At 44.2% G+C, this 21,351-nt stretch overlaps 1 protein-coding gene across 1 annotated transcript in view; it reads left to right on the plus strand.

The window, feature by feature from the left end:
• The window catches only part of FBXO42 (F-box protein 42), a 107,043-nt gene extending 85,926 nt beyond the window's left edge, over nt 1-21,117 (plus strand). The window contains exons 5-10 of the mRNA XM_047726053.1: nt 11,014-11,167; nt 12,092-12,202; nt 13,648-13,744; nt 14,222-14,278; nt 15,320-15,436; nt 16,211-21,117. Coding sequence (XP_047582009.1) covers nt 11,014-11,167; nt 12,092-12,202; nt 13,648-13,744; nt 14,222-14,278; nt 15,320-15,436; nt 16,211-17,326 — 1,652 coding nt within the window. The 3' untranslated portion in view covers nt 17,327-21,117. The remainder of the gene's footprint in view (nt 1-11,013; nt 11,168-12,091; nt 12,203-13,647; nt 13,745-14,221; nt 14,279-15,319; nt 15,437-16,210) is intronic.
• The last annotated feature ends 234 nt before the right edge of the window (nt 21,118-21,351 follow it).

Genomic DNA, 21,351 nt, shown 5'->3' on the forward strand with positions numbered 1-21,351 from the left:
GGTGATTTCTCCTTGTCTCCTCTAGCCATTTGCAGTCCTGGAAACAACCTGGATCTGCGGTGGTCTCAGGAGGTGTGCATGAGAGCAGAGCCAGTGGGTTCCCCTAGGAAAGGAAGGAGTCCTTCCTGTTTATGTATAAAGTTCAGAACCTGGGATTTTTCCAGAATACATGCTTTTCTAAGGTGGGTACACTTTGTCTCCTGCTGGAGAGAAGAGTGGGAATATTTGCATAGCACAAACCTGGGTAAACCTTGGTCTTCCAGGGGAGAGAATAAATAAGATTATTCCGTATTTCAGTTTGGCTCTCTCCCTCCTCACTAGGATTTTCCTGTTTTGATACCAGGCCAGAAACTTTATGACTAGCAACATTGTTTTTACTTCTAAACAGAGCTACTTCAAAGGGTACCCACTCTCCAACCTCCATTAGAACTGCAGTTAACAAGTTAACAGATTAAGCAGACTGTGGCCCTCCTCTCTTCCAGGAGAAATTGAATCAAAAGACTGCTTGAAAGGGTAACAAGGAACTATTATCGGTTTCATGTTGTTAATTTTTAGCTGATAAGTGCTATCCTATTCATCAAGTGGCCTTTCACGTGGGTTTATTTAGAAGGGAAAACAGTGCCAGTAGGGAATTTCTTTTTGTTAATGCCTGTGGCATATGCAGGCATACAGGATCTAAACGTTTCTCATGCCCATTACAAAAGTTCCTCTTGTTTTGGATGTCCTGTAAGTGACTCAAGGAGTGATGTTTTTTTTAAATGTGAGTATAATTATAATAATAAAATGTATGCCCTGAAACCCAAGATCCAGACAGGCTTTGTCTAATATCAGTGAATTGTTTTGATATCAATCAGTACCTTTCTGGCTATTTTGCAACTGAAGAATGAAATAGGAAAAGAAGGGGCGCCTGGGTGGCTCAGTGGGTTAAGCCTCTGCCTTTGGCTCAGGTCATGGTCTCAGGGCCTTGGGATTGGGCCCCACCACCGTTGGGCTTTCTGCTCAGCAGGGATCCTGCTTCCCCCCCTCTCTCCACCTGCCTCTCTGCCTACTTGTGCTCTCTGTCAAATAAATCAATAAAATCTTAAGAAATAAAGAAAGAAAAAGGAAAAGAAAAAAAAATGGCAGTGTAAGGGAGACACCCCAAAAATTGTTTGGCCTCATCCCTGCTGAGTGACTAGCTGGAGCCTCCAGGGTAGGTTGTGATTCACTGGAGCCACTTCTCATCCCAGCTCAGGAGGGATCTATAACCATTTGGTTTCCGTGGATGCATTTGGTTCAGCATTTTCCTAAGAAATAGTTCTTCCCCTTTGGGATAGTAAAATCTTATCAGGATACTCTAAATGGATAATTTCAACACAGTGTGCTAAGTTCAGGGACTGAAGTAGATACAGGATGTCCCTTCGCTGTGTACCCCTCCCCTTCCAGGAGGTTCTTTAACCCCGCATGGGAGGGGTGTGCTGGCAGAGGTCCCAAAGAAGGCCATGCCAGTGCAGAAGAATTTAGTGTTCTGTATCCAGTACCATGTTCTTTGTAACTTAAATCTCTATTTTAGGCTTAGTTTAAACAGCATACTTGACCAGAACAAAATTCTAGAAAGTGGTTTAGGGGTTCTGTAGTGACTTTGCTAAAGAGTTGCTTCCTGTTTGCTTCCTACTCTGTCTGTTTCTGTAAAATAAGCACTATATTTTTGTATCTTCTGAGCATATCTCTATAAATGCAAAGACTTACTGTAATTATTATTGGCCACATTGATGGTAAATTGGACATATTTTCACTATCAGGAGAGAGACTGTTATTTGTTCCAGACAGAACCCCTGTGGACCTTCTGTGTACTTTGGAGACCATTCTGAATAGTTATTTGTCTTCTAGGTGTTTACAGCCCAAGATAGACTTTATACTCAGGAATTGTAAAGTGTTCTCAATTTTCCTTTTGTTTCTCTGTTCCTCAAATGATAAAACTGAAACATGCTTTCCTTGTTCCTGTGACAAAGTATTACCTATAAAATCAACAGTTTAGAGATAGAAGCAGTTAAATTATAACTCCAGCAGTTTTTCTTTGAGGGATTTCTTGCCTCCTAAGTTATGAAGTGCTAGCCTGTCCTCTTGTGCCCTCTAGGTTTTCTGATTCAGATGCTAATGTGGTGTTCTGGGAAATGCCTTTCCAAATTATTCTTTTCCTGACCTCTGAACTCTTGCTATCAAGGTCAGTCACTTCACACACTACCGAAAAGACAGCTCTATCTAGCCAAAGGCTTGGTCAGCTTCCCAAGACCCAACTTGGATTCTCTCAGCAAAATTCATCTCTCCTCACCCCTGTGCACGCACCAGCTCAAGGCTCCTGACTACCACGGAGAAGTAGTACCCGCACAAAAGAAGCTGTTCGGTAGGATTGTAGGTCAGTCTGGTCTGTCAGGTCTTACTTCGCCCTAGAGGCTGGTCCTATGTGGGAAGGATTTGGGGTGCTGCCTGTGGAGCCGCGAGGGAGTGCCTTTCTTCAGACCTACCCTGTGAAAGTGAGTGCACGTGAAGAGTTGCTCACACGAAGTAAGGACTGTGACCTAGAACCTCAGCAGTTACGCATGCTGTTATGTTCCTGTCAGCAGCATTACTGTAAAATATTTGAAAACATCCAGAGGAAAACTTTTCGATTGCCAGTTAAGAACCTGTTTAGACCAAGCCCCCTTGAAAAAGCAAATCACAAGGTAGAACATTCTCGAATTCCTTGAGCAAAGTAAAAGATTTTGTCCAGTACTTTTTTTCTGGATTTATTAGTTATGCTTGTGAGTCCCATGGTTAAATTTTTCATGCTTATAGTCATTTTCAAACTTTACCTCCTGTAAGTCCCTAATTCCTAGTCTTCAATCTATTTTCAGAGTCCTAGAGAACTATTAGCAGGTAACCTGTGTTGCTATAAATAAGTCCTAAAGTGATTTGCCTGAAAGCCAGTAGGTAGAACATTTTTTTTCCTTTTGTTTATTTTGCAAAGTGTAAGTTCAGTGACCTGTAGATGAGGCGAAATGTTTGTATACTGAAAACGTGCGTGTTCTTTTCAGCACCCCCATGAGCAAAAAGCATTTGTTGAGGAAAGCCCACTTTGGACCCTTGTTCTCATTCTGTTAACCAAGATGAAGGGTCCCATATAGTCCTAAATTGAGTATGCATAGAAGAAACTCCGTAGGGGGCTTCTGGGTGGTTGAGGGCCCTCCTCTTGGTTTAGGCTCAGGTCGTGATCTTACGGATGGGGGGATCAAGCCCACGTCTGCACTCAGCGGGGAGTCTGCTTGAGATTCTGTGTTTTCCTTGCACCACCACCCCTGCCCCACTTGCACACACATTACTCACTCCCTCTCTCTCTCAAATAAGTAAATGGAAGGAAGGAAGGGAGGCGGGGAGGAAGGAGAAAAGCAGGCTGTATATATTCCATGTTCCTGTCCTTTTGGAGAATTTTCTAACAGACGTCCTCAAGGATGGTTTAACTCTACAACATGGTTCTCTAGTCCCCAGACATGAACATCACCTGGCTGTTTGTTAGATATGTAACTTCTGCATCCTCACCCCATGCCTGCTTAAACAGGAAAGGCAGAAGTGAGGCCCGGTGACCTGCATTGTAACAACTCCTCCAGCTGCTTTTAACGTCAGCTGGAGTTTGAGAACTAACACTCCAGGGGGACGGTGGCTATTGTTTATAAAACCTTCATAATAAAAATCAATAGTATTAATAAAGACCAGTCATGGAATAGAGATATAGAAATAATGTTTTAGCCATCTGTAACATTATAGGCATCCCTGATTGGAACCAGTACTTGTTTTATCTTGTATCGAACATTCGAACTGCTCTCCTAGTTCTTGGTTCTGTGTGAATAGAAACTACAGTGGGAAGGCGGCAAAGAAACCAAAATAGAATTGGAAATTGCTTCACTGTTTTACCATCTTCTTTGCAAAAGTAAACAAGAATGCCTCGTAATTCTGCCACTATCTTTTACATGTGAAATTCCACGATTTCATAGGAACCTTGGGAAGCATCTGAACTAATTAGCAATTTTAGGGAATGTTAGTTCTGTGTAGAGTGTGCTTGTCTCATTATCCAGTTTCCCGCAGCTGCCTTTTGGCTTGTGCCTTGTTTAGAGATTTGCTCCATTGATGATACCTGCTGTGTGATTGTTTGGGGAATGAACCCTGTGAGGCTAACCGTTGACTCTGGGGAAACAGGCCTGAGTAACATGATTTAATATGGGCACATTCGGTCCTATGTCAACCTTTCTTCTTCTACTTCTGTGATATGATGATATTTAGACTCTGTCTAGAGGCTCAGTAGCCACATTATTTTGAAGTTGTGCCAAGAGATGTCCTAATAGTGTAAATCCTTCAAATATAAATTTTCTGGAGGGAATGGGATTTATTCAGTATATGTCACCAAGATGATGATGATGGGCCTCTTAACTATGGAGGGTTCTGCTGTTGTCAGAGTACTTTATAATGTACCCCGGATTTCCAATGAATCCGTCTCTAGTGTGGTAGGAAGGCGTGTGTTAATAAAAATTTATTAAATACGATATCATTTAGCCACTGTATGGGATGAATGCATGCATGTATGTAAAATTCTTCAAAGTTTTTGACTTCACATTTTGTCTAGGACTAGTTCATATAAAAGTTACTTCCTCATCTAACAGTGTGGTCATGTTTTGGGTTTTTTTTTTTTTTTTAAGAAAGTTTTAAGTACTCTTAAAATAGCTTGCTTTTCTTGGAACCTTAAAACAATAAAGGTATGTAATTTGAATATAAGTTTTCTTATTTTTTCAAAATCCTAGTAGAGACTTACTGTTTGCTTTCCAGAACTCCACTTGGCTTAAAAGACCATTTGTTCTTCAAGTTATAGAAATTGCCAAAGTTCATTGACCCCTGCAGTCTCTGACCTCACGATAAATTTAATTCATTTGATTTGTGAACCTTGAATTAGGATCATTGGGAGAGGAGTTAAAAGACTCTCTGCTTTAAACAAATTCAAAATCTGAGGGTACCTGGGTGGCTCAGTCCATGAAGCGTCTGCCTTCTGCTTGGGTCATGATCTCAGGGTCCTTGGATGGAGCCCCGTGGCTGGTGGGCTCCCTGCTCAGTGGGGCATCTGTTTCTACTCCTCCTTTTCCCCACCCCCTTCTCCCCTACCCTTCCTGCTCTTGCTTTCTCAAAAAAAAAAAAAAAAAAAATTTTTTTTTTTTAATGAAATACAAGGGTTACCTGTATTGCTCAGTCATTAAGTGTCTGCCTTCGGCTCAGGTCATGATCCCAGGGTCCTGGAATAGAGGCTAGGCATCAGGCTCCTTGCTCGGTGGGAAGCCTGCTTCTCCCTTTCCCACTCCTCCTGCTTGTGTTCCCTCTCTCTTTGTGTCTCTCTATCAAATAAATAAAATCTTTTTAAAAACCCGTTTTAAAAAAAGTGAAATACATAGATCCTTAGAAATGATCAAATTAGGGACTTTTTACAGGGTCTTCACTATTGATTCTGAAAGTAACAAGAATTTAAAAGTATCCAGTTTGTAGCAAATACAAACATATATGCATAATTGGGTCATAGAAAATAAGATATATCAGTATCGGGGCACCTGGGTGGCTCAGTCATTAAGCATCTGCCTTGAGCTTGGGTCAGGATCCCAGGGTCCTGGGATCAAGCCCTACATCAGGCTCCCTGCTGTGCGGGAAGCCTTCTTCTCCCTCTCCCCCTGCTTGTGTTCCCTCTCTCGCTGTGTCTCCCTCTGTCAAATAAATAAATAAAATCTTTTAAAAAAAAAAAAAAAGATACATCAGTATCTTTGACCTTTCCTTCCTGAACTAACTGTATAGGGGTTGTACGTTGAATTGTGTGTCCTCCTCCCACCTCTCCCCCCCCCACCTCATTTGTTCTTGTATGGTAATTTTTCCCCACTTTGTTTACAAACTTAGGTGGAGGAACACAGTTAATTTTAAGTATGACCGTACTTAGTTGTCATAATATTTAAGTGCTGTAATTAAAATGTATATTTGTGACATGAAATAGGCCTTGGGAATGCTGGATGAGGGAATTCTCCCACTCCTTGGGATAGGAAGTAGAGAAAAGGATTTTGGCTTTCTAAAAGGTCAAGATATTTGAGAAGTCACTTTTTTTTTTTTTTTTAAAGATCTTATTTATTAGAGAGAGAGCGCGAGAGGGGTTCAGAGGGTCAGAGGGAGAAGCAGACTCTCTACTGAGCGGGGAGGCTGATGCAGGCTCAATCCCCCAGACTGTACTTAGATGGTGCCTAGCATATGATAAATACCAATATTAGTCATTATCATTAGAGTAGCAGTAGTTAATAGTAGTCATTGCAATTTCTCTTAAAAATCAAGTCACCCAGGGACGCCTGGGTGGCTCAGTTGGTTGAGCAGCTGCCTTCGGCTCAGGTCATGATCCTGGCATCCTGGGATCGAGTCCCACATCGGGCCCCTTGCTCAGCGGGGGGCCTGCTTCTCCCTCTGCCTCTGCCTGCCATTCTGTCTGCCTGTGCTCACTCTCTTTCTCTCTCTCTCTGACAAATAAATAAAATCTTTAAAAAAAAAAAAAGTCATCCAGAGCATCTTGATGGATCAGTTGAGCATCCGACTCTTGTTTTCAGCTGAGGTCGTGATCTCAGGGTCATGAGATAGAGCCAGGCTCTGCCCTCCGTATGAAGTCTGCTGGAGAGTCTTTCCCCCTCCCTCTCCCTCCCGTCTGCTTCTCCTCTCCACCCCATCATCCCCCACCAACGACCACCACCACCACCCGGCGTTAGTGCATGTCTCACATTCTCTCGTGCTTTTGCTCTCTCTCTGAAATAAGTAAGTAAATAAATAAAATCTTTATGGGAAAAAAAATCAAGTCACCCATCCTTTCCTGTCACCTTCCCCATAACCTCAAAACACAGGCACATGGTCAGTTGCTGCTTTCAGTTTTCATCTAATAAAGCCTGGATGTTGATTGTTCTAAGACAGAGAGCCACGTAAGTTTTAATTGCCACATAGTATTTTTTTGTATGAATATTTCTCTGTCTACTTCAACACTTCAAATGAGCATCCTTGTATTTCTTTTTTTGTTTTGTCCAGCTATCATTAGATTATCCTTAGAAATGGAATTACTGATTGAAAGCATATGCACTTAAAAATTTTTTTTTGAGATTTATTTATTTGAGAGAGAGTGAAAGAGAGAGAGTGGTGGTGGGGGGAAGGGTAGAGGGAGAGGGAGGGAGAGAATCTTAACGCAGAGCCCGACATGGGACTGAACTAACCACCCTGAGATCATGACCTGAGCCGAAACCAAGAGCTGGACACTTAACTAGCTGAACCACCCAGGCGCCCTGCACTTTAAAAATTTTGATATAAATTTGATACAAATGGGCATTTAGAAATTGTTTGTTTCCATGATTTTTTAAAAATCTAATTAATTTATTTTTTAAAGTAAGTGCTGGGCCTGACATGGGCTTGAACTCAACAACCCCAAGGTCAGGAGTTGCATACTCCTTCAACTGAGCCAGCGAGGTGCTCCTGATCCCATGTTGTGCTCTTTTGGGGACCCTTGGTCTGCTGTTTCATTTCTTTTTCTTTTTTTTTTTTTTTAAGGTTTTTATTTAAATTCCAGTTACTTGGGGGGATGCCTGGGTGGCTCAGTCAGTTGGAAGTCTGCCCTCGGCTAGGGTTGTGATCCCAGGGTCCTGGGATGGAGCCCCATGTCAGCCTTGCTTAGCTGGAAGCCTGCTTCTCCATCTGTCTGTCACTCCCTCTGCCTCCCCCTGCTTGTGCACATGCACACTCTCTCTCTCTCTCTCTGTGACAAGTAAATAAATAAAGTCTTTAAAAAATAAAAAAAATAAACTGCACTTAGTTAACATACAGTGTAATATTATTTCAGGTGTACAATATAGTGAGTCAGCGCTTCTGTACACAAGTGCCCTCCTTCATCCCCATCACCTAGTCCACCCATCCCCCTTGGTGACCATGAGTTTGTTCTCAGTAGTTAAGAGTCTGTTTCTTGGTTTATCTCTCTTTTCCCCCCTTTGCTAATTTGTTTTGTTTCTTAAAGTCCACATATGGCATTTGTCTTTCTCTGACTTCTTTTGCTCAGCAGAATACACTCCAGCTCCATCCATGTCACTGCAAATGGTGCTGCTTCTTTTTTATACCCATGGTTTTAAAAACCAGAATTTCTAGTATTTCAAATCCAAATCCAAATTTTAGTCTGTAAGGTTAGTAACTACTCTGCTGAATCTGTTACATGTTTTATTTGCTTTTTCCAACTTTTTTCATCATATTTGTGAGTTCCAAAGTAAGGTCAAGAACTTGAAGCATTGTTTAGTATTTCATAAATCAAATCATTTTGGGGTAAAATTAGCATTTTTTAAAAGATTTTATTTATTTATTTGACAGAGATCACAAGTAGGCAGAGAGGCAGGCAGAGAGAGAGAGGAGGAAGCAGGCTACCTACCGAGCAGAGAGCCCAATGTGGGGCTCGATCCCAGGACCCCGGGACCATGGTTGAAGCCAAAGGCAGAGGCTTCAACCCACCGAGCCACCCAGGTGCCCCCTAAAATTAGCATTTTAAGTAGACCATTATATCAGTTAAGTTTTCTGGTTAATCTAGGAGGCTTCCTCCTGGGAAGGCAAAATTTTTTCTGTTTGTTTGTTTAAATTTTATTTATTTGTCAGAGAGAGAGAGAGCACAAGCAGGAGGACAGGCAGGCAGAGGGAGAAGCAGGCTCCCCGCTAAGCAGGGAGCCCCATGTAGGGCTTGATCCCAGGACCCTGGGATTGTGTCCTGAGCCAAAGGCACATGTTTAACTGACTGAGTCACCCAGGCGTCCCATGGGAAGGCAGAAGTTTTAGATAGAACTTTAGCTCCCTTAGCCATGATTCTAGTAGGGTATGAGGGTAGCAGGAGCAAGCTCATGGAGGACTCAGCCAACATTCCCTCAGTCAGTGGTGCTAACTGACAGGAGAATCATTCCTAGAGAAGCCTCATTTCTGTGGTTGGATCCTATTTGGATTGATGTCTGTTACGTTAGGAAAGTGTTCAGAATAGCTGATGCCACATACTCACTCCATTTTCTGAAGATTGCTTCCTTCTCCGTAGATCACGGTACGTTACTCTTAAGTTGGAGCCCAAGGAAGACAGTCACATGCTCCCTTTTTCAGCCTTGGGACTTTGTCATCAACACTATTAAACCACGTTCCCAAAATCCCTTGCTGAAGGGGAAGGCCCAGATCTCTACCTGAATGGGAGCACCTCTGCTGCTATTAGCTTAATATAGTGTTGGGATTCTTTCTGCTTAAGATTTTTCTTTCTTTTTTTTTTTTTTTAAGAGCACCTGGGTGACTCAGTCAGCTAAGCATCTGCCTTCAGCTCAGGTCATGATCACAGGACCCTGGGATGGAGTCCTACCTTGGGCTCCCTGCTGTGCAGGGACTCTGAATCTCCCTCTGCCCCTCCTCCCACTCGTTCTCTCAATCTCTCTCTCTCTCAAATAAATTAAATCTTTAAAAAAAAAAAAAGATTTTTTAAAATGAATCCTGCAGCGTTAACAATTTTTTTTCTTAAATATTACAGTATTTATTAATTGACACCTGGATATTGAGACAAATTTCTTTGATCTTTGGTAAACTAAAGGTGGCACATAGAGTAAGAGGCTGGGAGAAATAGCAACTGTTATTTAAAAGACAGAATAGGGGGCGCCTGGGTGGCTCAGTGGGTTAAAGCCTCTGCCTTCAGCTCAGGTCATGATCCCAGGGTCCTGGAATCGAGCCCCGCATCGGGCTCTATGCTCAGCAGGGAGCCTGCTTCCCTTCCTCTCTCTGCCTGCCTCTCTGCCTGCTTGTGATCTGTCAAATAAATTAAAAAAAAAAAAAAAAAAAAAAAAAAAAAGAATAGGCTCTGAGAAACCCTGCTTCTATGTGACATTTATTATCCCTCATGTTCTCTAGCATAAGCCAAATCTCTGTTGTTTCGAGATTTAGTCAACACAGCTCAGAAGTCTAGCCTGGAGGGCCTTAGTAGCCACTGCTGGTATCAGGCCTGCAGCTCCGCTCATACTGAGCCTGAAATTCCGCCCCCATTTGTGTTGGCGAGGCCCACAGCTAGAGGCCTAGAGGTCACCATGCTAACATGTGGCTCAGCACAAAGGAGAACTCCAGGGTGCCTCCTCTTTTACCCAGGTTCTCAGACAGCAGCTGTTACTACGTTGCATCCAGGTACTAGCCTGTATGCGTACTCCCTAGATTCCTTACGTTGTTTGTTGTGTAGGGTCTACTAAGCTGATTAAAAGGATGGGCAAGAGAATCAACATTTATTGAGCACCTGCTGTCTGCCAAGCACTGTGTATGTGTTTTGGGTGTGTTATTTTTTTTTTTTAAGATTATTTATTTATTTATTTGAATGAGAAAGAGAGAGAGCACATGCAGGAGGGAAGAGGGTGAAGCAGGCTCCCTGCTCAGTAGGAAGCCCCATGTGGGGCCCAACACCCAGGACCCTGACAGAGCTGACTGAGCCACCCAGGTGCCTCTCAGATGAATTATTTAATACTCAAAACAGTCTTATGAGATAGGTATTCTTCATCCCTAATTTCAGATAAGCAAAATAAGTAACTTTCCTCTAACTCAGGTTTCCTTGTTTTAATTATAAGCAATTTATAAATTGGGAGTCAGTGGTATTATAATAGTGATGTATGGCAACAGATGGTAGCATACTTGTGGTGGACTTAGCATAATGTATAAACTTGTGGAATCACTATGTTGTACAGCCGAAACTAATATAACATTGTGTGTCAACTATACTTAAAAAAAGAAAAGAAAAGATGTATAAATTGGTGATGGTTTTCTGTCAGATCTGCAAACCAGTTTTGTTCTCTTCCTTCCCTTATGTTTTATAGTTATTGGTTCCACTTTTGTGATTCTTTCAGGGAAGGGTGACCTATAGACAACCTACCTATGACTTATGAGACCCTGAATCCTAACCACCATGTTATTTACCTTTCCTAGGATCCTATCCTTCCCCTAAAGCTGGAGCAACTCTGGTTGTGTACAAGGACCTGCTGGTACTATTTGGTGGCTGGACGCGGCCGAGTCCATATCCCCTACACCAACCAGAGAGATTCTTTGATGAAATACACACTTACTCACCCTCTAAAAACTGGTAAGCCATAAGGATAAGATCCTTTCAGTCTGGAATAAAAGATTTCAAATGAATGGACAACTTCCATTTTTTGTGTCCAGGAATCTCTTTTGAGAATTTGGTAAAGGCTCTGGACTCTGTTCCAGGAAGTAAATTCACAAATGCACAGATGTGCTGACAGTTATGGAGAGTTTACAGGGCCCCTAAAACTTAAAGCTAGGGGTGCCTGGCTGGTCTAGTCAGTGGGGCATGCGTCTCTTGATCAGGTTGTGAGTTCAAGTCGTATGTTGGGTGTAGAGCTTACATTAAAAATTTTTTTTAAAAAAGGTGAAAAAGAAGGAGAAAAAAGAATTAAAAAAACTAAAGCTAAGATCCTCTCTTCTAAAGAGAAAAAGTAGAAGAGGTTTATTCCTCTTCCTAGAAAAATAAATGTGCCATTTGGAGAATGGTGGGGGTGGGGGGATGTCTTCAGTTTTGGTGGCTCATTTCTCAGGTGTGCTGTGGATCCAGATGATCCTTTGTTCCCTGCTGTGTCTCCAACTGATTCCTGACATTTTTTCCTTTTTCCTTGTAATGGACTACTTGGCACGGGGCTCTTGGCCGCTGCAGCTGATCAGGACCGTAGAAAGCAGTGGAAGGGGGTGCTCCGCTAGCACATTAGGCTCAAACAGCCAGGGAGCCATGATGGCGTCTCTGGTCATCTGTCCACTCCACCTCTAAGCCATAACACAGTGAGAACTTAAAAGTGAGCATAGCTTTATCAGGTTTGTGGGAAAGCCCTAATACCTTCTGCCATCTTCCACTTACTATCCTAACAGTATCTCTACTGAAGGTGATAGGATTGTCATTTTAAATGGATACCTACTTACTGTTTCCATCTTAAATACTTAAGACCCAATACAGGTGGTGCTTACTTCTTGGCTTCCTCCTCTCTTTTTATATTAGGTGGAACTGCATTGTGACAACCCATGGGCCACCTCCCATGGCTGGCCATTCCTCCTGTGTGATAGATGATAAAATGATTGTCTTTGGTGGCTCCTTAGGATCCCGGCAAATGTAAGTTTATTTGGCTTGCCTGTCAGCCTGAAGGTAAATACTCCTGGGAATAACAGGTCAGAAGCGTGAACTAGTCAGGTCAGTATTCTCAGCATGATTCTGATCCAACCTGTTGTTGCTTCCTAGCATTCTCATTTTTGATCCCCGAATCACAGAGCAGTAGGTTGAAAAACTTCCTCCATAAAATTAGAGCCGTGTAGAATCTTTTTATTTGGTATGTGGTTCATTGAGTGGGATCAAATTCTGATGTAGCCTCCACCCTGTTTCTCCCCGTGCCTACAGAAGGCTACCGTCTAAGAAGCAAAAAGTCCTTTTACTTTCTCTCCTTTATTACCCAGCCTGTGCCCTTTTGGGCTTTAGAGAAGAGAGGTAGATTGACAGGACAAGTTGAAAATGGTTCATTTTCCAAATGAGATGGGTTGATAGAGTTGGTAAGAGCAAGAAAACTCTCAGGTCCAGTGCACTTCTGTGAGACTGTGCTCCCTACCTTCTGTCCTTACCACCTCTGGCCACAGCTGGCCAGCTCAGGCCAGAGTCAAGAACCAGAGCATTCCATCTGAATCACTCCTTTTCTGAGTTGGTGGTAGCTGCATTAATGGTCAGGAGAGGGAAGTTGATGAGCTGTCAGAAGTAAAAACATTCCAGATCCAATTCTCTTCTCTGTTAGACAAGGTATTCCCCATCTTCCTATTTCAAAACGTTTATGGAGAGACTGTGAGCTGCCCCCCAGATGAGAAAGTTTAGGGCTTAGAGTTCTTATTCCTGTTTTCCTCTTTATGAGTCAATGACCTTAGTGAGGTGACGGTAAAATAGAGATTGCCTTCCAGGAGTCTCTCCTGGCCATACCGGCCCCTTGGGGGTTGGAGATGCCAGTTTGTCCTTGATAAAACTGCAGGTTCCATGAGCCATGGTAAAATTACTTTTGTAGCCAGAATCAATAAATATTTATCTCCTGGACAATGATAGAGTTACCTTTTGCATCAGTTTTCTCTCTTTCTTGTGGTTTTGCTTTTGAATAGCTATATCCTGGTCAGTAGCTATTTCCTGCTGTCACTGGTTCACTCTTACTTCAGGTACTAGTATGTGGCTGCAGACATGACTCAAAAGAGGCCTCATGGGTCCGTGGGAAGAGCAAAGGTTTGAAGGTCTTGAGATGGGTTCCAGGGAAAGAAGGGGAAGAAAACTATAGTTTAAAATGCTATGGCCATGGCACTTTGCTGGGCATCTTTATAAATATAACTTCCAGGGACACCTGGCTGGCTTAGTTGGTAGAGCATACAACTCTTGATCTCAGGGTTGTGAGTTCAGTCCCCATGTCCGGCATAGAGCTTACTTAAAAATAATAATTTAAAAAATAAATAAAATATAAATGTAACTTCATTTATATCAGCTCTGTGGTCCCTGGGAGCTCCCAACTCTTTCAACCTTATGTCCTTATCTTATAGGAGCAACGATGTCTGGGTCCTTGACCTTGAGCAGTGGGCGTGGTCCAAGCCGAACATCTCTGGCCCCAGTCCTCATCCTCGAGGTGGCCAATCTCAGGTGCTCAGGAATTAAAATAACTATTCAGCAAACACTGTAGCATCTTCCAGTTAGGATGGGAAAGGGAGGAGGGAGTCAGGTAAGCTGCCAACATGCATAAGCCAAAGAGACTTTGTCATTCTTTTTTTGCTGGTATTTATTTTTCAACTTCTAATGGGTTGTATTTATTTTTAGTGGCTTTATATTATCCTCTCCCCAAAGCATTTACTTTGCTGTTTCATTTCTCAAGAGAACCCTGCATTTTATGTACGCTCACATTGATGTTTGATCAACAAGGAATATATCCATTCAGGTTAATCATCAGTAATTTGTTCACAAGGATCGGAATTGACATGGTTTGGGGAGAATGGAGAACTTATGGTGACTGGAATACTCTGATTTGGGTTCTGGGTAGGCTGTTTTCATGTACCACTGACGCATAGGAGGTCAGATACCTGTGTCTTTGTTGGTTTATTTTAAATGTCTTCCTCTCCCCAGATTGTCATAGATGATGCAACTATCTTAATCCTTGGAGGGTGTGGCGGTCCCAATGCTGTGAGTATTGCTGGTGTGGCTTTCCAAAGCACGTGCTGCTAAAGGTTCAGAACTTGCTTCCCTGTCTCACCTTGTGAGCATGTGTCCTTTTTATTGAAGGAATACCTTTTTCACTTTGGGTATATAACCATGGTATTTTCTGGCCAAACTCTGCTTTCTTTTTCCTTTCCCTTCCTTTCCTTCTCTTGTCTTGTCTTGTCTTCTCTTCTCTCTTCTTCCTTTCCTTTCCTTTCCTCTTTCTTTCTTTGGTGGGATGAGAGGTGCTTTAAATCAAAGACATTCGTCTCTTAAATATTCATACCTCTATCTATATTCTTCCTACTCCCACTTCCTCTTTAGGCTGTATGGTTTGCTGCTATCATTTTTTCAAGGAGGGTTGGGACAGAACAACAGTCTGATAACTGCCAGAATTTACATGGAATTTATTGAAGAATGCAGATTGAGAAAGTTGTGAATATGTATTATCTACCCTCTCCCCCACCAACACACACACACACACACACACACACACACAGGCAAAATTGAGAACCACTTAAAATTGATTCATGGGTTACAAGCACAATTCCATGTTCCGGGCCAGCCGTAGTTTGTGAATAAAGGAGGGCATGATGAGGGCATGAGTGAATGAGTGGCCACAAATGTGGCTGTATTCTTCTTCTTCTTCTTCTTCTTCTTCTTCTTCTTCTTTTTTTTAATTATTTGTTTTTAAAAGATTTTATTTATTTATTTGACAGAGAGAGGCATAGTGAGAGAAGGAACACAAGCAGGGGGAGTGGGAGAGGGAGAAGCAGGCTTCCCGCTGAGCAGGGAGCCCCATATGGAGCTCCATCCCAGGACTCCGGGATCATGACCTGAGCCGAAGGCAGATGCTTAACCAACTGAGCCACCCAAGTGCCCCACAAATGTTGCTCTTCTTCTGAAGAGCCCACATACCCTCTAGACCAGACGGCACAGCTTTGGGATTCCTGTGATGTGTATGTGTTGTGTATGTGTTGTGTAGTGTACTTCACCTGAGTCCTCTTGTTGGTCCTTCTCTTCTAGCTCTTCAAGGATGCTTGGCTATTGCACATGCACTCGGGCCCCTGGGCCTGGCAGCCACTCAAGGTAGAAAATGAAGACCATGGGGCCCCAGAACTGTGGTGCCACCCAGCTTGTCGGGTAAGCAGGGCACTGACAGGCCAGTGAGAGAACGGCCATAATTGTAAAGCCTAATTGGCTTGTCAGATTTCCAGGCAAATTTGTGTGGAAATAAAAAACATCTTGATGTCATAAAAGAAGTGGACCTTAACCATTGTTCTTTGGGCATTGCTCATATGTGAACTTCTAGATGGGAAACCTGTGTGGGCCCCACTGATCCTTTTTTTTCTTTTTCTAAGTATATTTATTTGAGAGAACATGCGTGAGCATGAGCTGGGTGTTGGGGGGTCAGGGTAGGGAGGGCAGAGTCGAGAGGGAGAAGCAGGCTTCCCACTGAGTAGAGAGCCTGCTTCAGGGCTCAATTCCAGGACCATGGGATCATGACCTGAGCCGAAGGCAGACGCTTAACTGACTTAGCCACCTGGGTGCCCAAGTTTATTTATTTATTTATGTACTCTACTCTGAACGTGGGACTCGAACTCCTGACACCAAGATCAAGAGTTGAACGCTCCACTGACTGAGTCAGCAAGGTGCCCCCACCACTGATCCTTTAAGTGCCAGCTTTAAGCATCTCTTTGTCTGTGAACCTTTCCTCAGGGTCCCCAAATAAAAACTGATTCCTCCTTCACCCTATCCCTGTCCTGTACACACACCTCTCATGATGGCACTTGTCATGCTTCAGCCATGGATTGTTCCCGTGTCTGTCTCCCCTTCTGGCCTGCCCAGGTGCTCATAATAAAATGTTTGAGGCTTAAATGAATGATCAGAACTGAACACAGGTCTTTTGTCTTCCAGGTGGGGCAGTGTGTGGTGGTCTTCAGCCAGGCTCCTAGTGGGAGAGCCCCACTGAGCCCCAGTTTGAACTCCCGCCCATCGCCAATCAGTGCCACTCCTCCAGCCCTGGTTCCTGAAACCCGAGAGTACCGCTCACAGTCTCCAGTAAGGAGTATGGATGAAGCCCCTTGTGTTAACGGCCGCTGGGGAACACTGAGGCCCAGAGCTCAAAGGCAGACCCCCTCTAGTTCCCGGGAAGGGAGCCTTTCCCCAGCCAGAGGGGATGGCTCTCCCATCCTCAACGGTGGGAATTTGTCTCCAGGAACAGCAGCCATAGGTGGCTCTTCCTTGGATAGCCCTGTGCAGGCCCTATCTCCTAGCACTCCGTCTACCACTGAAGGATATGACCTCAAAATGGGACTTTCTTTGGCCCCCCGACGAGGGTCACTACCGGATCAGAAAGATCTGAGGTTAGGATCAATAGATCTGAATTGGGATCTGAAACCTGCTTCGAGTAGCAATCCTGTGGATGGTGTGGACAACAGGACAGTTGGGGGAAGCATGAGACACCCTCCTGAACAGACGAATGGTGTACACACTCCACCACACGTGGCCAGTGCCCTTGCAGGAGCTGTCTCCCCAGGTGCCCTGCGTCGGAGCCTAGAAGCCATCAAAGCAATGTCATCCAAAGGCCCCTCAGCCTCCGCAGTGCTAAGTCCTCCTCTGGGGTCTTCTCCAGGCTCTCCTGGGAACCAGAACCTGAGCAGTGGAGAAACAGTTCCCGTTCCCCGCCCAGGGCCTGCCCAAGGAGATGGACATTCCTTACCTCCCATTGCCCGCCGTCTGGGCCACCACCCTCCACAATCCCTAAATGTTGGCAAACCTTTGTACCAGAGTATGAACTGCAAGCCCATGCAGATGTACGTGCTAGACATTAAAGACACCAAGGAGAAGGGGCGGGTCAAATGGAAAGTATTTAATAGCAGTTCTGTGGTCGGACCTCCTGAAACCAGCCTGCATACAGTGGTCCAAGGCAGGGGTGAACTCATCATATTTGGAGGACTCATGGACAAGAAACAGAATGTGAAGTACTATCCAAAAACAAACGCCTTGTACTTTGTGCGAGCAAAGAGATAATGTGTTCTAAACCCCCTTCCCTTTCTGTGGCTTTTAATTTTCCACCGTGCAAGCATTTGGACTGCGAATTGGGAAAACAAAGGACAGAATTACTCCCATAAACCAAAACCCCAATTCCCAACCTCACTCACTCCAGGCTGGGATCAAAACTCCATTAAGAAAAGAATTATATATAAATATATAAATATATATTATATAGCCAACTCTGTTTACAAAGAGGGAGAGATCTCCGTCCTGGTTCAGATAAATTTGTTGCTGTGTTTTAGCAGAGGCTGTGCTGCCTTTTTCTACTTTGCTGGTAACTAGACCAAGAATTTAGGGAACAGACTAATGTCAGAACTTAACTAGAACAACTGAAGAGCCCCCGTAAATTTTTATATGGCATTCTTGGAGTTACAGAAAGAAAGAGTGTGTGTAAGGTGCACATGTGGAGCCTCCCGATCCACGAGCTCCAGGAGCTGGCAGGGTGAAAGGAGCCTGTAGAGAACTCTTCTCCCTTCCTTTTAAAACCACACAGAACCTGTGCAAATGTCTCTTTGCAGTCATGCCCTCTGCCTGGCCCTGTTCTGTCCTTGTAACCAAGGAAAGTTACCCAGCCAGGAATTCCATTGCACGTGTGTGTCCCAGGATCACCATGGGGCAGTGTTAATGCAGAGACGCCTGTCTGCCTAGTGTCCACTGGTCTTAAGCACGCTCCTTCTCTGTCTCAGAAAACATATTGGTGTCTGCTTTCGGAATTTTCTGACAATCGTATTTGATTGCAAGTTGCCAAAAACCACATTTGTTCCCTTAAGACTTGATCCTCAGAAGCTGCCTTTCCCTTTTTTTTTTTTTTTGGCATATGTGGGTGTTTTTTTTTTTTTTTTTTTTTTTTTTTTTTTTTTTTTTTTAAAAAAGCAAGCCCTGAAAGCGTTCCCACTTTCTGTTTCTTTTACAAAGCTAAGGTGCCCAGGGAAATCTCCTAGAGATATTTCTGGAACCTGTTCTCTGGTATCACGGAGGGACCTGGTAGGGAATTCCAAGATGCCAGTAGCATGAGAAATCCTTGAAGCGTCAAGAATACTGTTTTTCCCCTTTGGGCTTCTTTTTATTTCCAAAGCGCGTTAGGCACACCCATCCATATTTATACAATGTGGAAAATGATCCTGGAAGAGAATCCCAGTAGTAGTTCCTTCTAGAAGTAATTTCGCCTCTTGCCATGACATGCATTTTTCTGCGTGGCTGTTGACTAGTGGTTGGTTTGAGTGTCAGGTGCTTCACCTCTTTGAGGCAAGACACACCTTGGGAGCAGCCCCTCTTTTGTGACTGTCTCCTTCACATGTGACCCAAATAAGAGTTGGGTTTTTATGTCACACGGTTCCTGAGGTAATGTGCAACCAGCCAGAGCATTCCTTTGGTTGATACAGGAAGTTACAAATTACCAGTCTCTAAACCATGGCCTGGGCCTAGGAGATGTTAGAATAAGTCAGATGGTACCACTTTAATTTTCGGTGATTTCTCATCAGTGGAAAGATTTTTACTTTGCCTTTAGGATTTGAATTTCAGAACACTGCATTTCCCATCTTTCACATTCCCCTTTTTTCCTGTTAGCATTTCCCAAGCACAAGCCTGCTACAGCTGGCCCTGGGTCCTGGCTTTAGGCCAGCCCTTAGCAATCTGTCTGATAAGTGTGTTTTCTCCTATGACATCATGTTGAATTCTTTCCCGTAGCCATTAGCTTTTACAATGTGGTCTTGGTGGGAAAGCCCCCCTGGTGCCAAGCCCAGGAAAAGGCCAGCTCGCAGGGAGAGGTCTGTGTTCCAGAGACTGTTGTTCCCTTAGATGACGAAACTGCCATGTGCCTATTTACTGTGGTATCCACTTACTCCTAGCTCAGCACTTCGCTTGCTGGACACCTTGCTCCTGGGCTATTGCCGGTCCTCCTTCAGCAAAGATTGTTAGATCACGTGGGGTCCTTATTCGCTAAGAGAAAGCCTAGCCTGTAAGATTAGGTATTACTTTATTGCTATTGCCGAACCACATTTATGACATTGCATCTGTGCATGGACAGCGTCCCCAAACTCAGTTCCTGTTTAAATATAAAGTATTTGGAAGCCTGAGAGTTCAGAATCTCAGCTTTGTGACCATCCCCTTAGTCCTGTGGCCTTCCTCAGCCAGCTCTTGGCTCGTGGATTCCCTCTGTCTTCCCCAAACAGGCAGGCAGTGGAGGTGACGACTCCCTTGGAAGGTCGCCGGCTCCTTGGAGCTCTGTGGCACCCAGTGTTACCAGACTGCTCAGAAGCGTGCCGTGTGTTGTCAGCTCCTTAGGAACATCTCCTTCATCTGCACCTGGTGGTGGTGGCCTTGGTGGCTCTTGGGCACTGTGGCCAGATAACTTAGGAGAGCATCTCCACACAGTCAGGGTGGTCGTGTCCTCAGGGCCCTGTGAAGCCGCGTGTGCAGGGGAACTTCAGGCGTCCCTCCTGTGGAGAGCATTCCCCAACACCCTGGCTGCTTCCATGAGGGCACGTTTAACCACGACTCTGGTTTGGACAGGATGCCAATTTTGTCTTAACGATTCACTGAGAAAAATGAGACAAAGTTTCCTTGGCCTTCACAAGCACCTAAATTAGCAAATATTTGTCAGTATTGAAGTATTTAAAATACGTGGTGTTTCTTACTTGAAGCTTTAACCCCTTCCACTCCTGCAAGTGTGCCTTTGAGAGCCCCACGTCACATGGACTTCCCTGGCCCCCTCGTGGACCTACTGTGAGAGTCTCTGTGTTTTCCTTTCCTCTTGGACAGGGCTTGCGTTTTCTCACCTTGCAGGCTGGGCAGTAGAGAGGCTTCTGTATTTCCGTTCACATTTCATGGGTGGTGGGCTGTGCAACCACCCATTTACACACACACCCTGCACACACTTCTGTATTTTAGGAGCACGAACTAGGTGTCGAAACAAGCTTACATTTAGTTGTAAGGTAATACTGGCCTTCCTCTCCTCCCAGCCCTCCGCAGATTGATCTAATTTTAATCTTTGAGTTTTATATCAAGAGCTAAAACCACGAACTATCCCAGGAACTGTGTTGGAACTCTCTCAAATAAAGAAGAGGACAACAACAAAAAAAAACCAACTGGAGAAGTCTTGACGTTGGAGAACAGAAAGCCACCAGCTGATGGAGAACAGAGGGATACTTCCTTTCCTCTAACTTTCTCTCTCTGGGTTCCCCTCTGCTTTGCTTCTTTGCCTCCCCTTAAAAGTGATGTTCCTGTGGGTTTGTCTGTCTGTCCTTGTCCTTGTGGTGATCCTGGCATGGTGATGTGCTCTGCTTTGCGTTGTCTCTGCTCTCTTACCAGCGCACAAGTCAGTGGGGAGGATCTGAACACACCCAGGGGCAAGGAAGCCGAACTTTGAGGCCTGCGTCCCGTGCAGCCTCCCCACAAACTGCAGAAGGCATGTTCTGCATGGTCACCAGTAAGTGGCTCCCTCTCGCTGTGTTCACTGTCCTAGGAGAGCAACCTTAGGCCTTGGCTCCACCCTTGCTCTCACTCCTTGCTCTGCTCCCTTCCCACCAACCAGGGTTCATGTCAGCGCACACCCGTCGTGCCCTGGCGAAGCTGGTGCTGTGAGTGATGTTTCCCATACAACTCAGGGGTCCCAGATGGCTTACCCTGAGATGGTCATTTTAGGCACATAACAGTGTAGGAATGAAAAGTGGACTTCATTGGTATTTAAATCTGTCAATTTCATTTTTTGTTAAGGTTTTCCCTGATGACTTTTTAGCTATTTAACAAATAAAACAAAATGGACAGAATTGTCTTAACTGTTTTATTAGTAGAAAAGAAGAAAGAAACGGAACTGTCATGGAGAGCAGTTGAGATTGGAGATTGAAATTGGAAGCAAGGTAGTTGGAAACCTGCCCTTAACCGCTCTAGGAAGGTTGTGTTTGGGGGTAGAGGTGAGGAGCTGCCCTTTCCTGGGGACAGCTCCCATTGAATAACGAGGCAACTCTCGGTCATGCTCGAAGGACTTGGCGTTTCAGAGCCTC

The sequence above is a fragment of the Lutra lutra genome, chromosome 4, assembly GCF_902655055.1.
Source record: "Lutra lutra chromosome 4, mLutLut1.2, whole genome shotgun sequence".
NCBI lineage: Eukaryota > Metazoa > Chordata > Mammalia > Carnivora > Mustelidae > Lutra > Lutra lutra.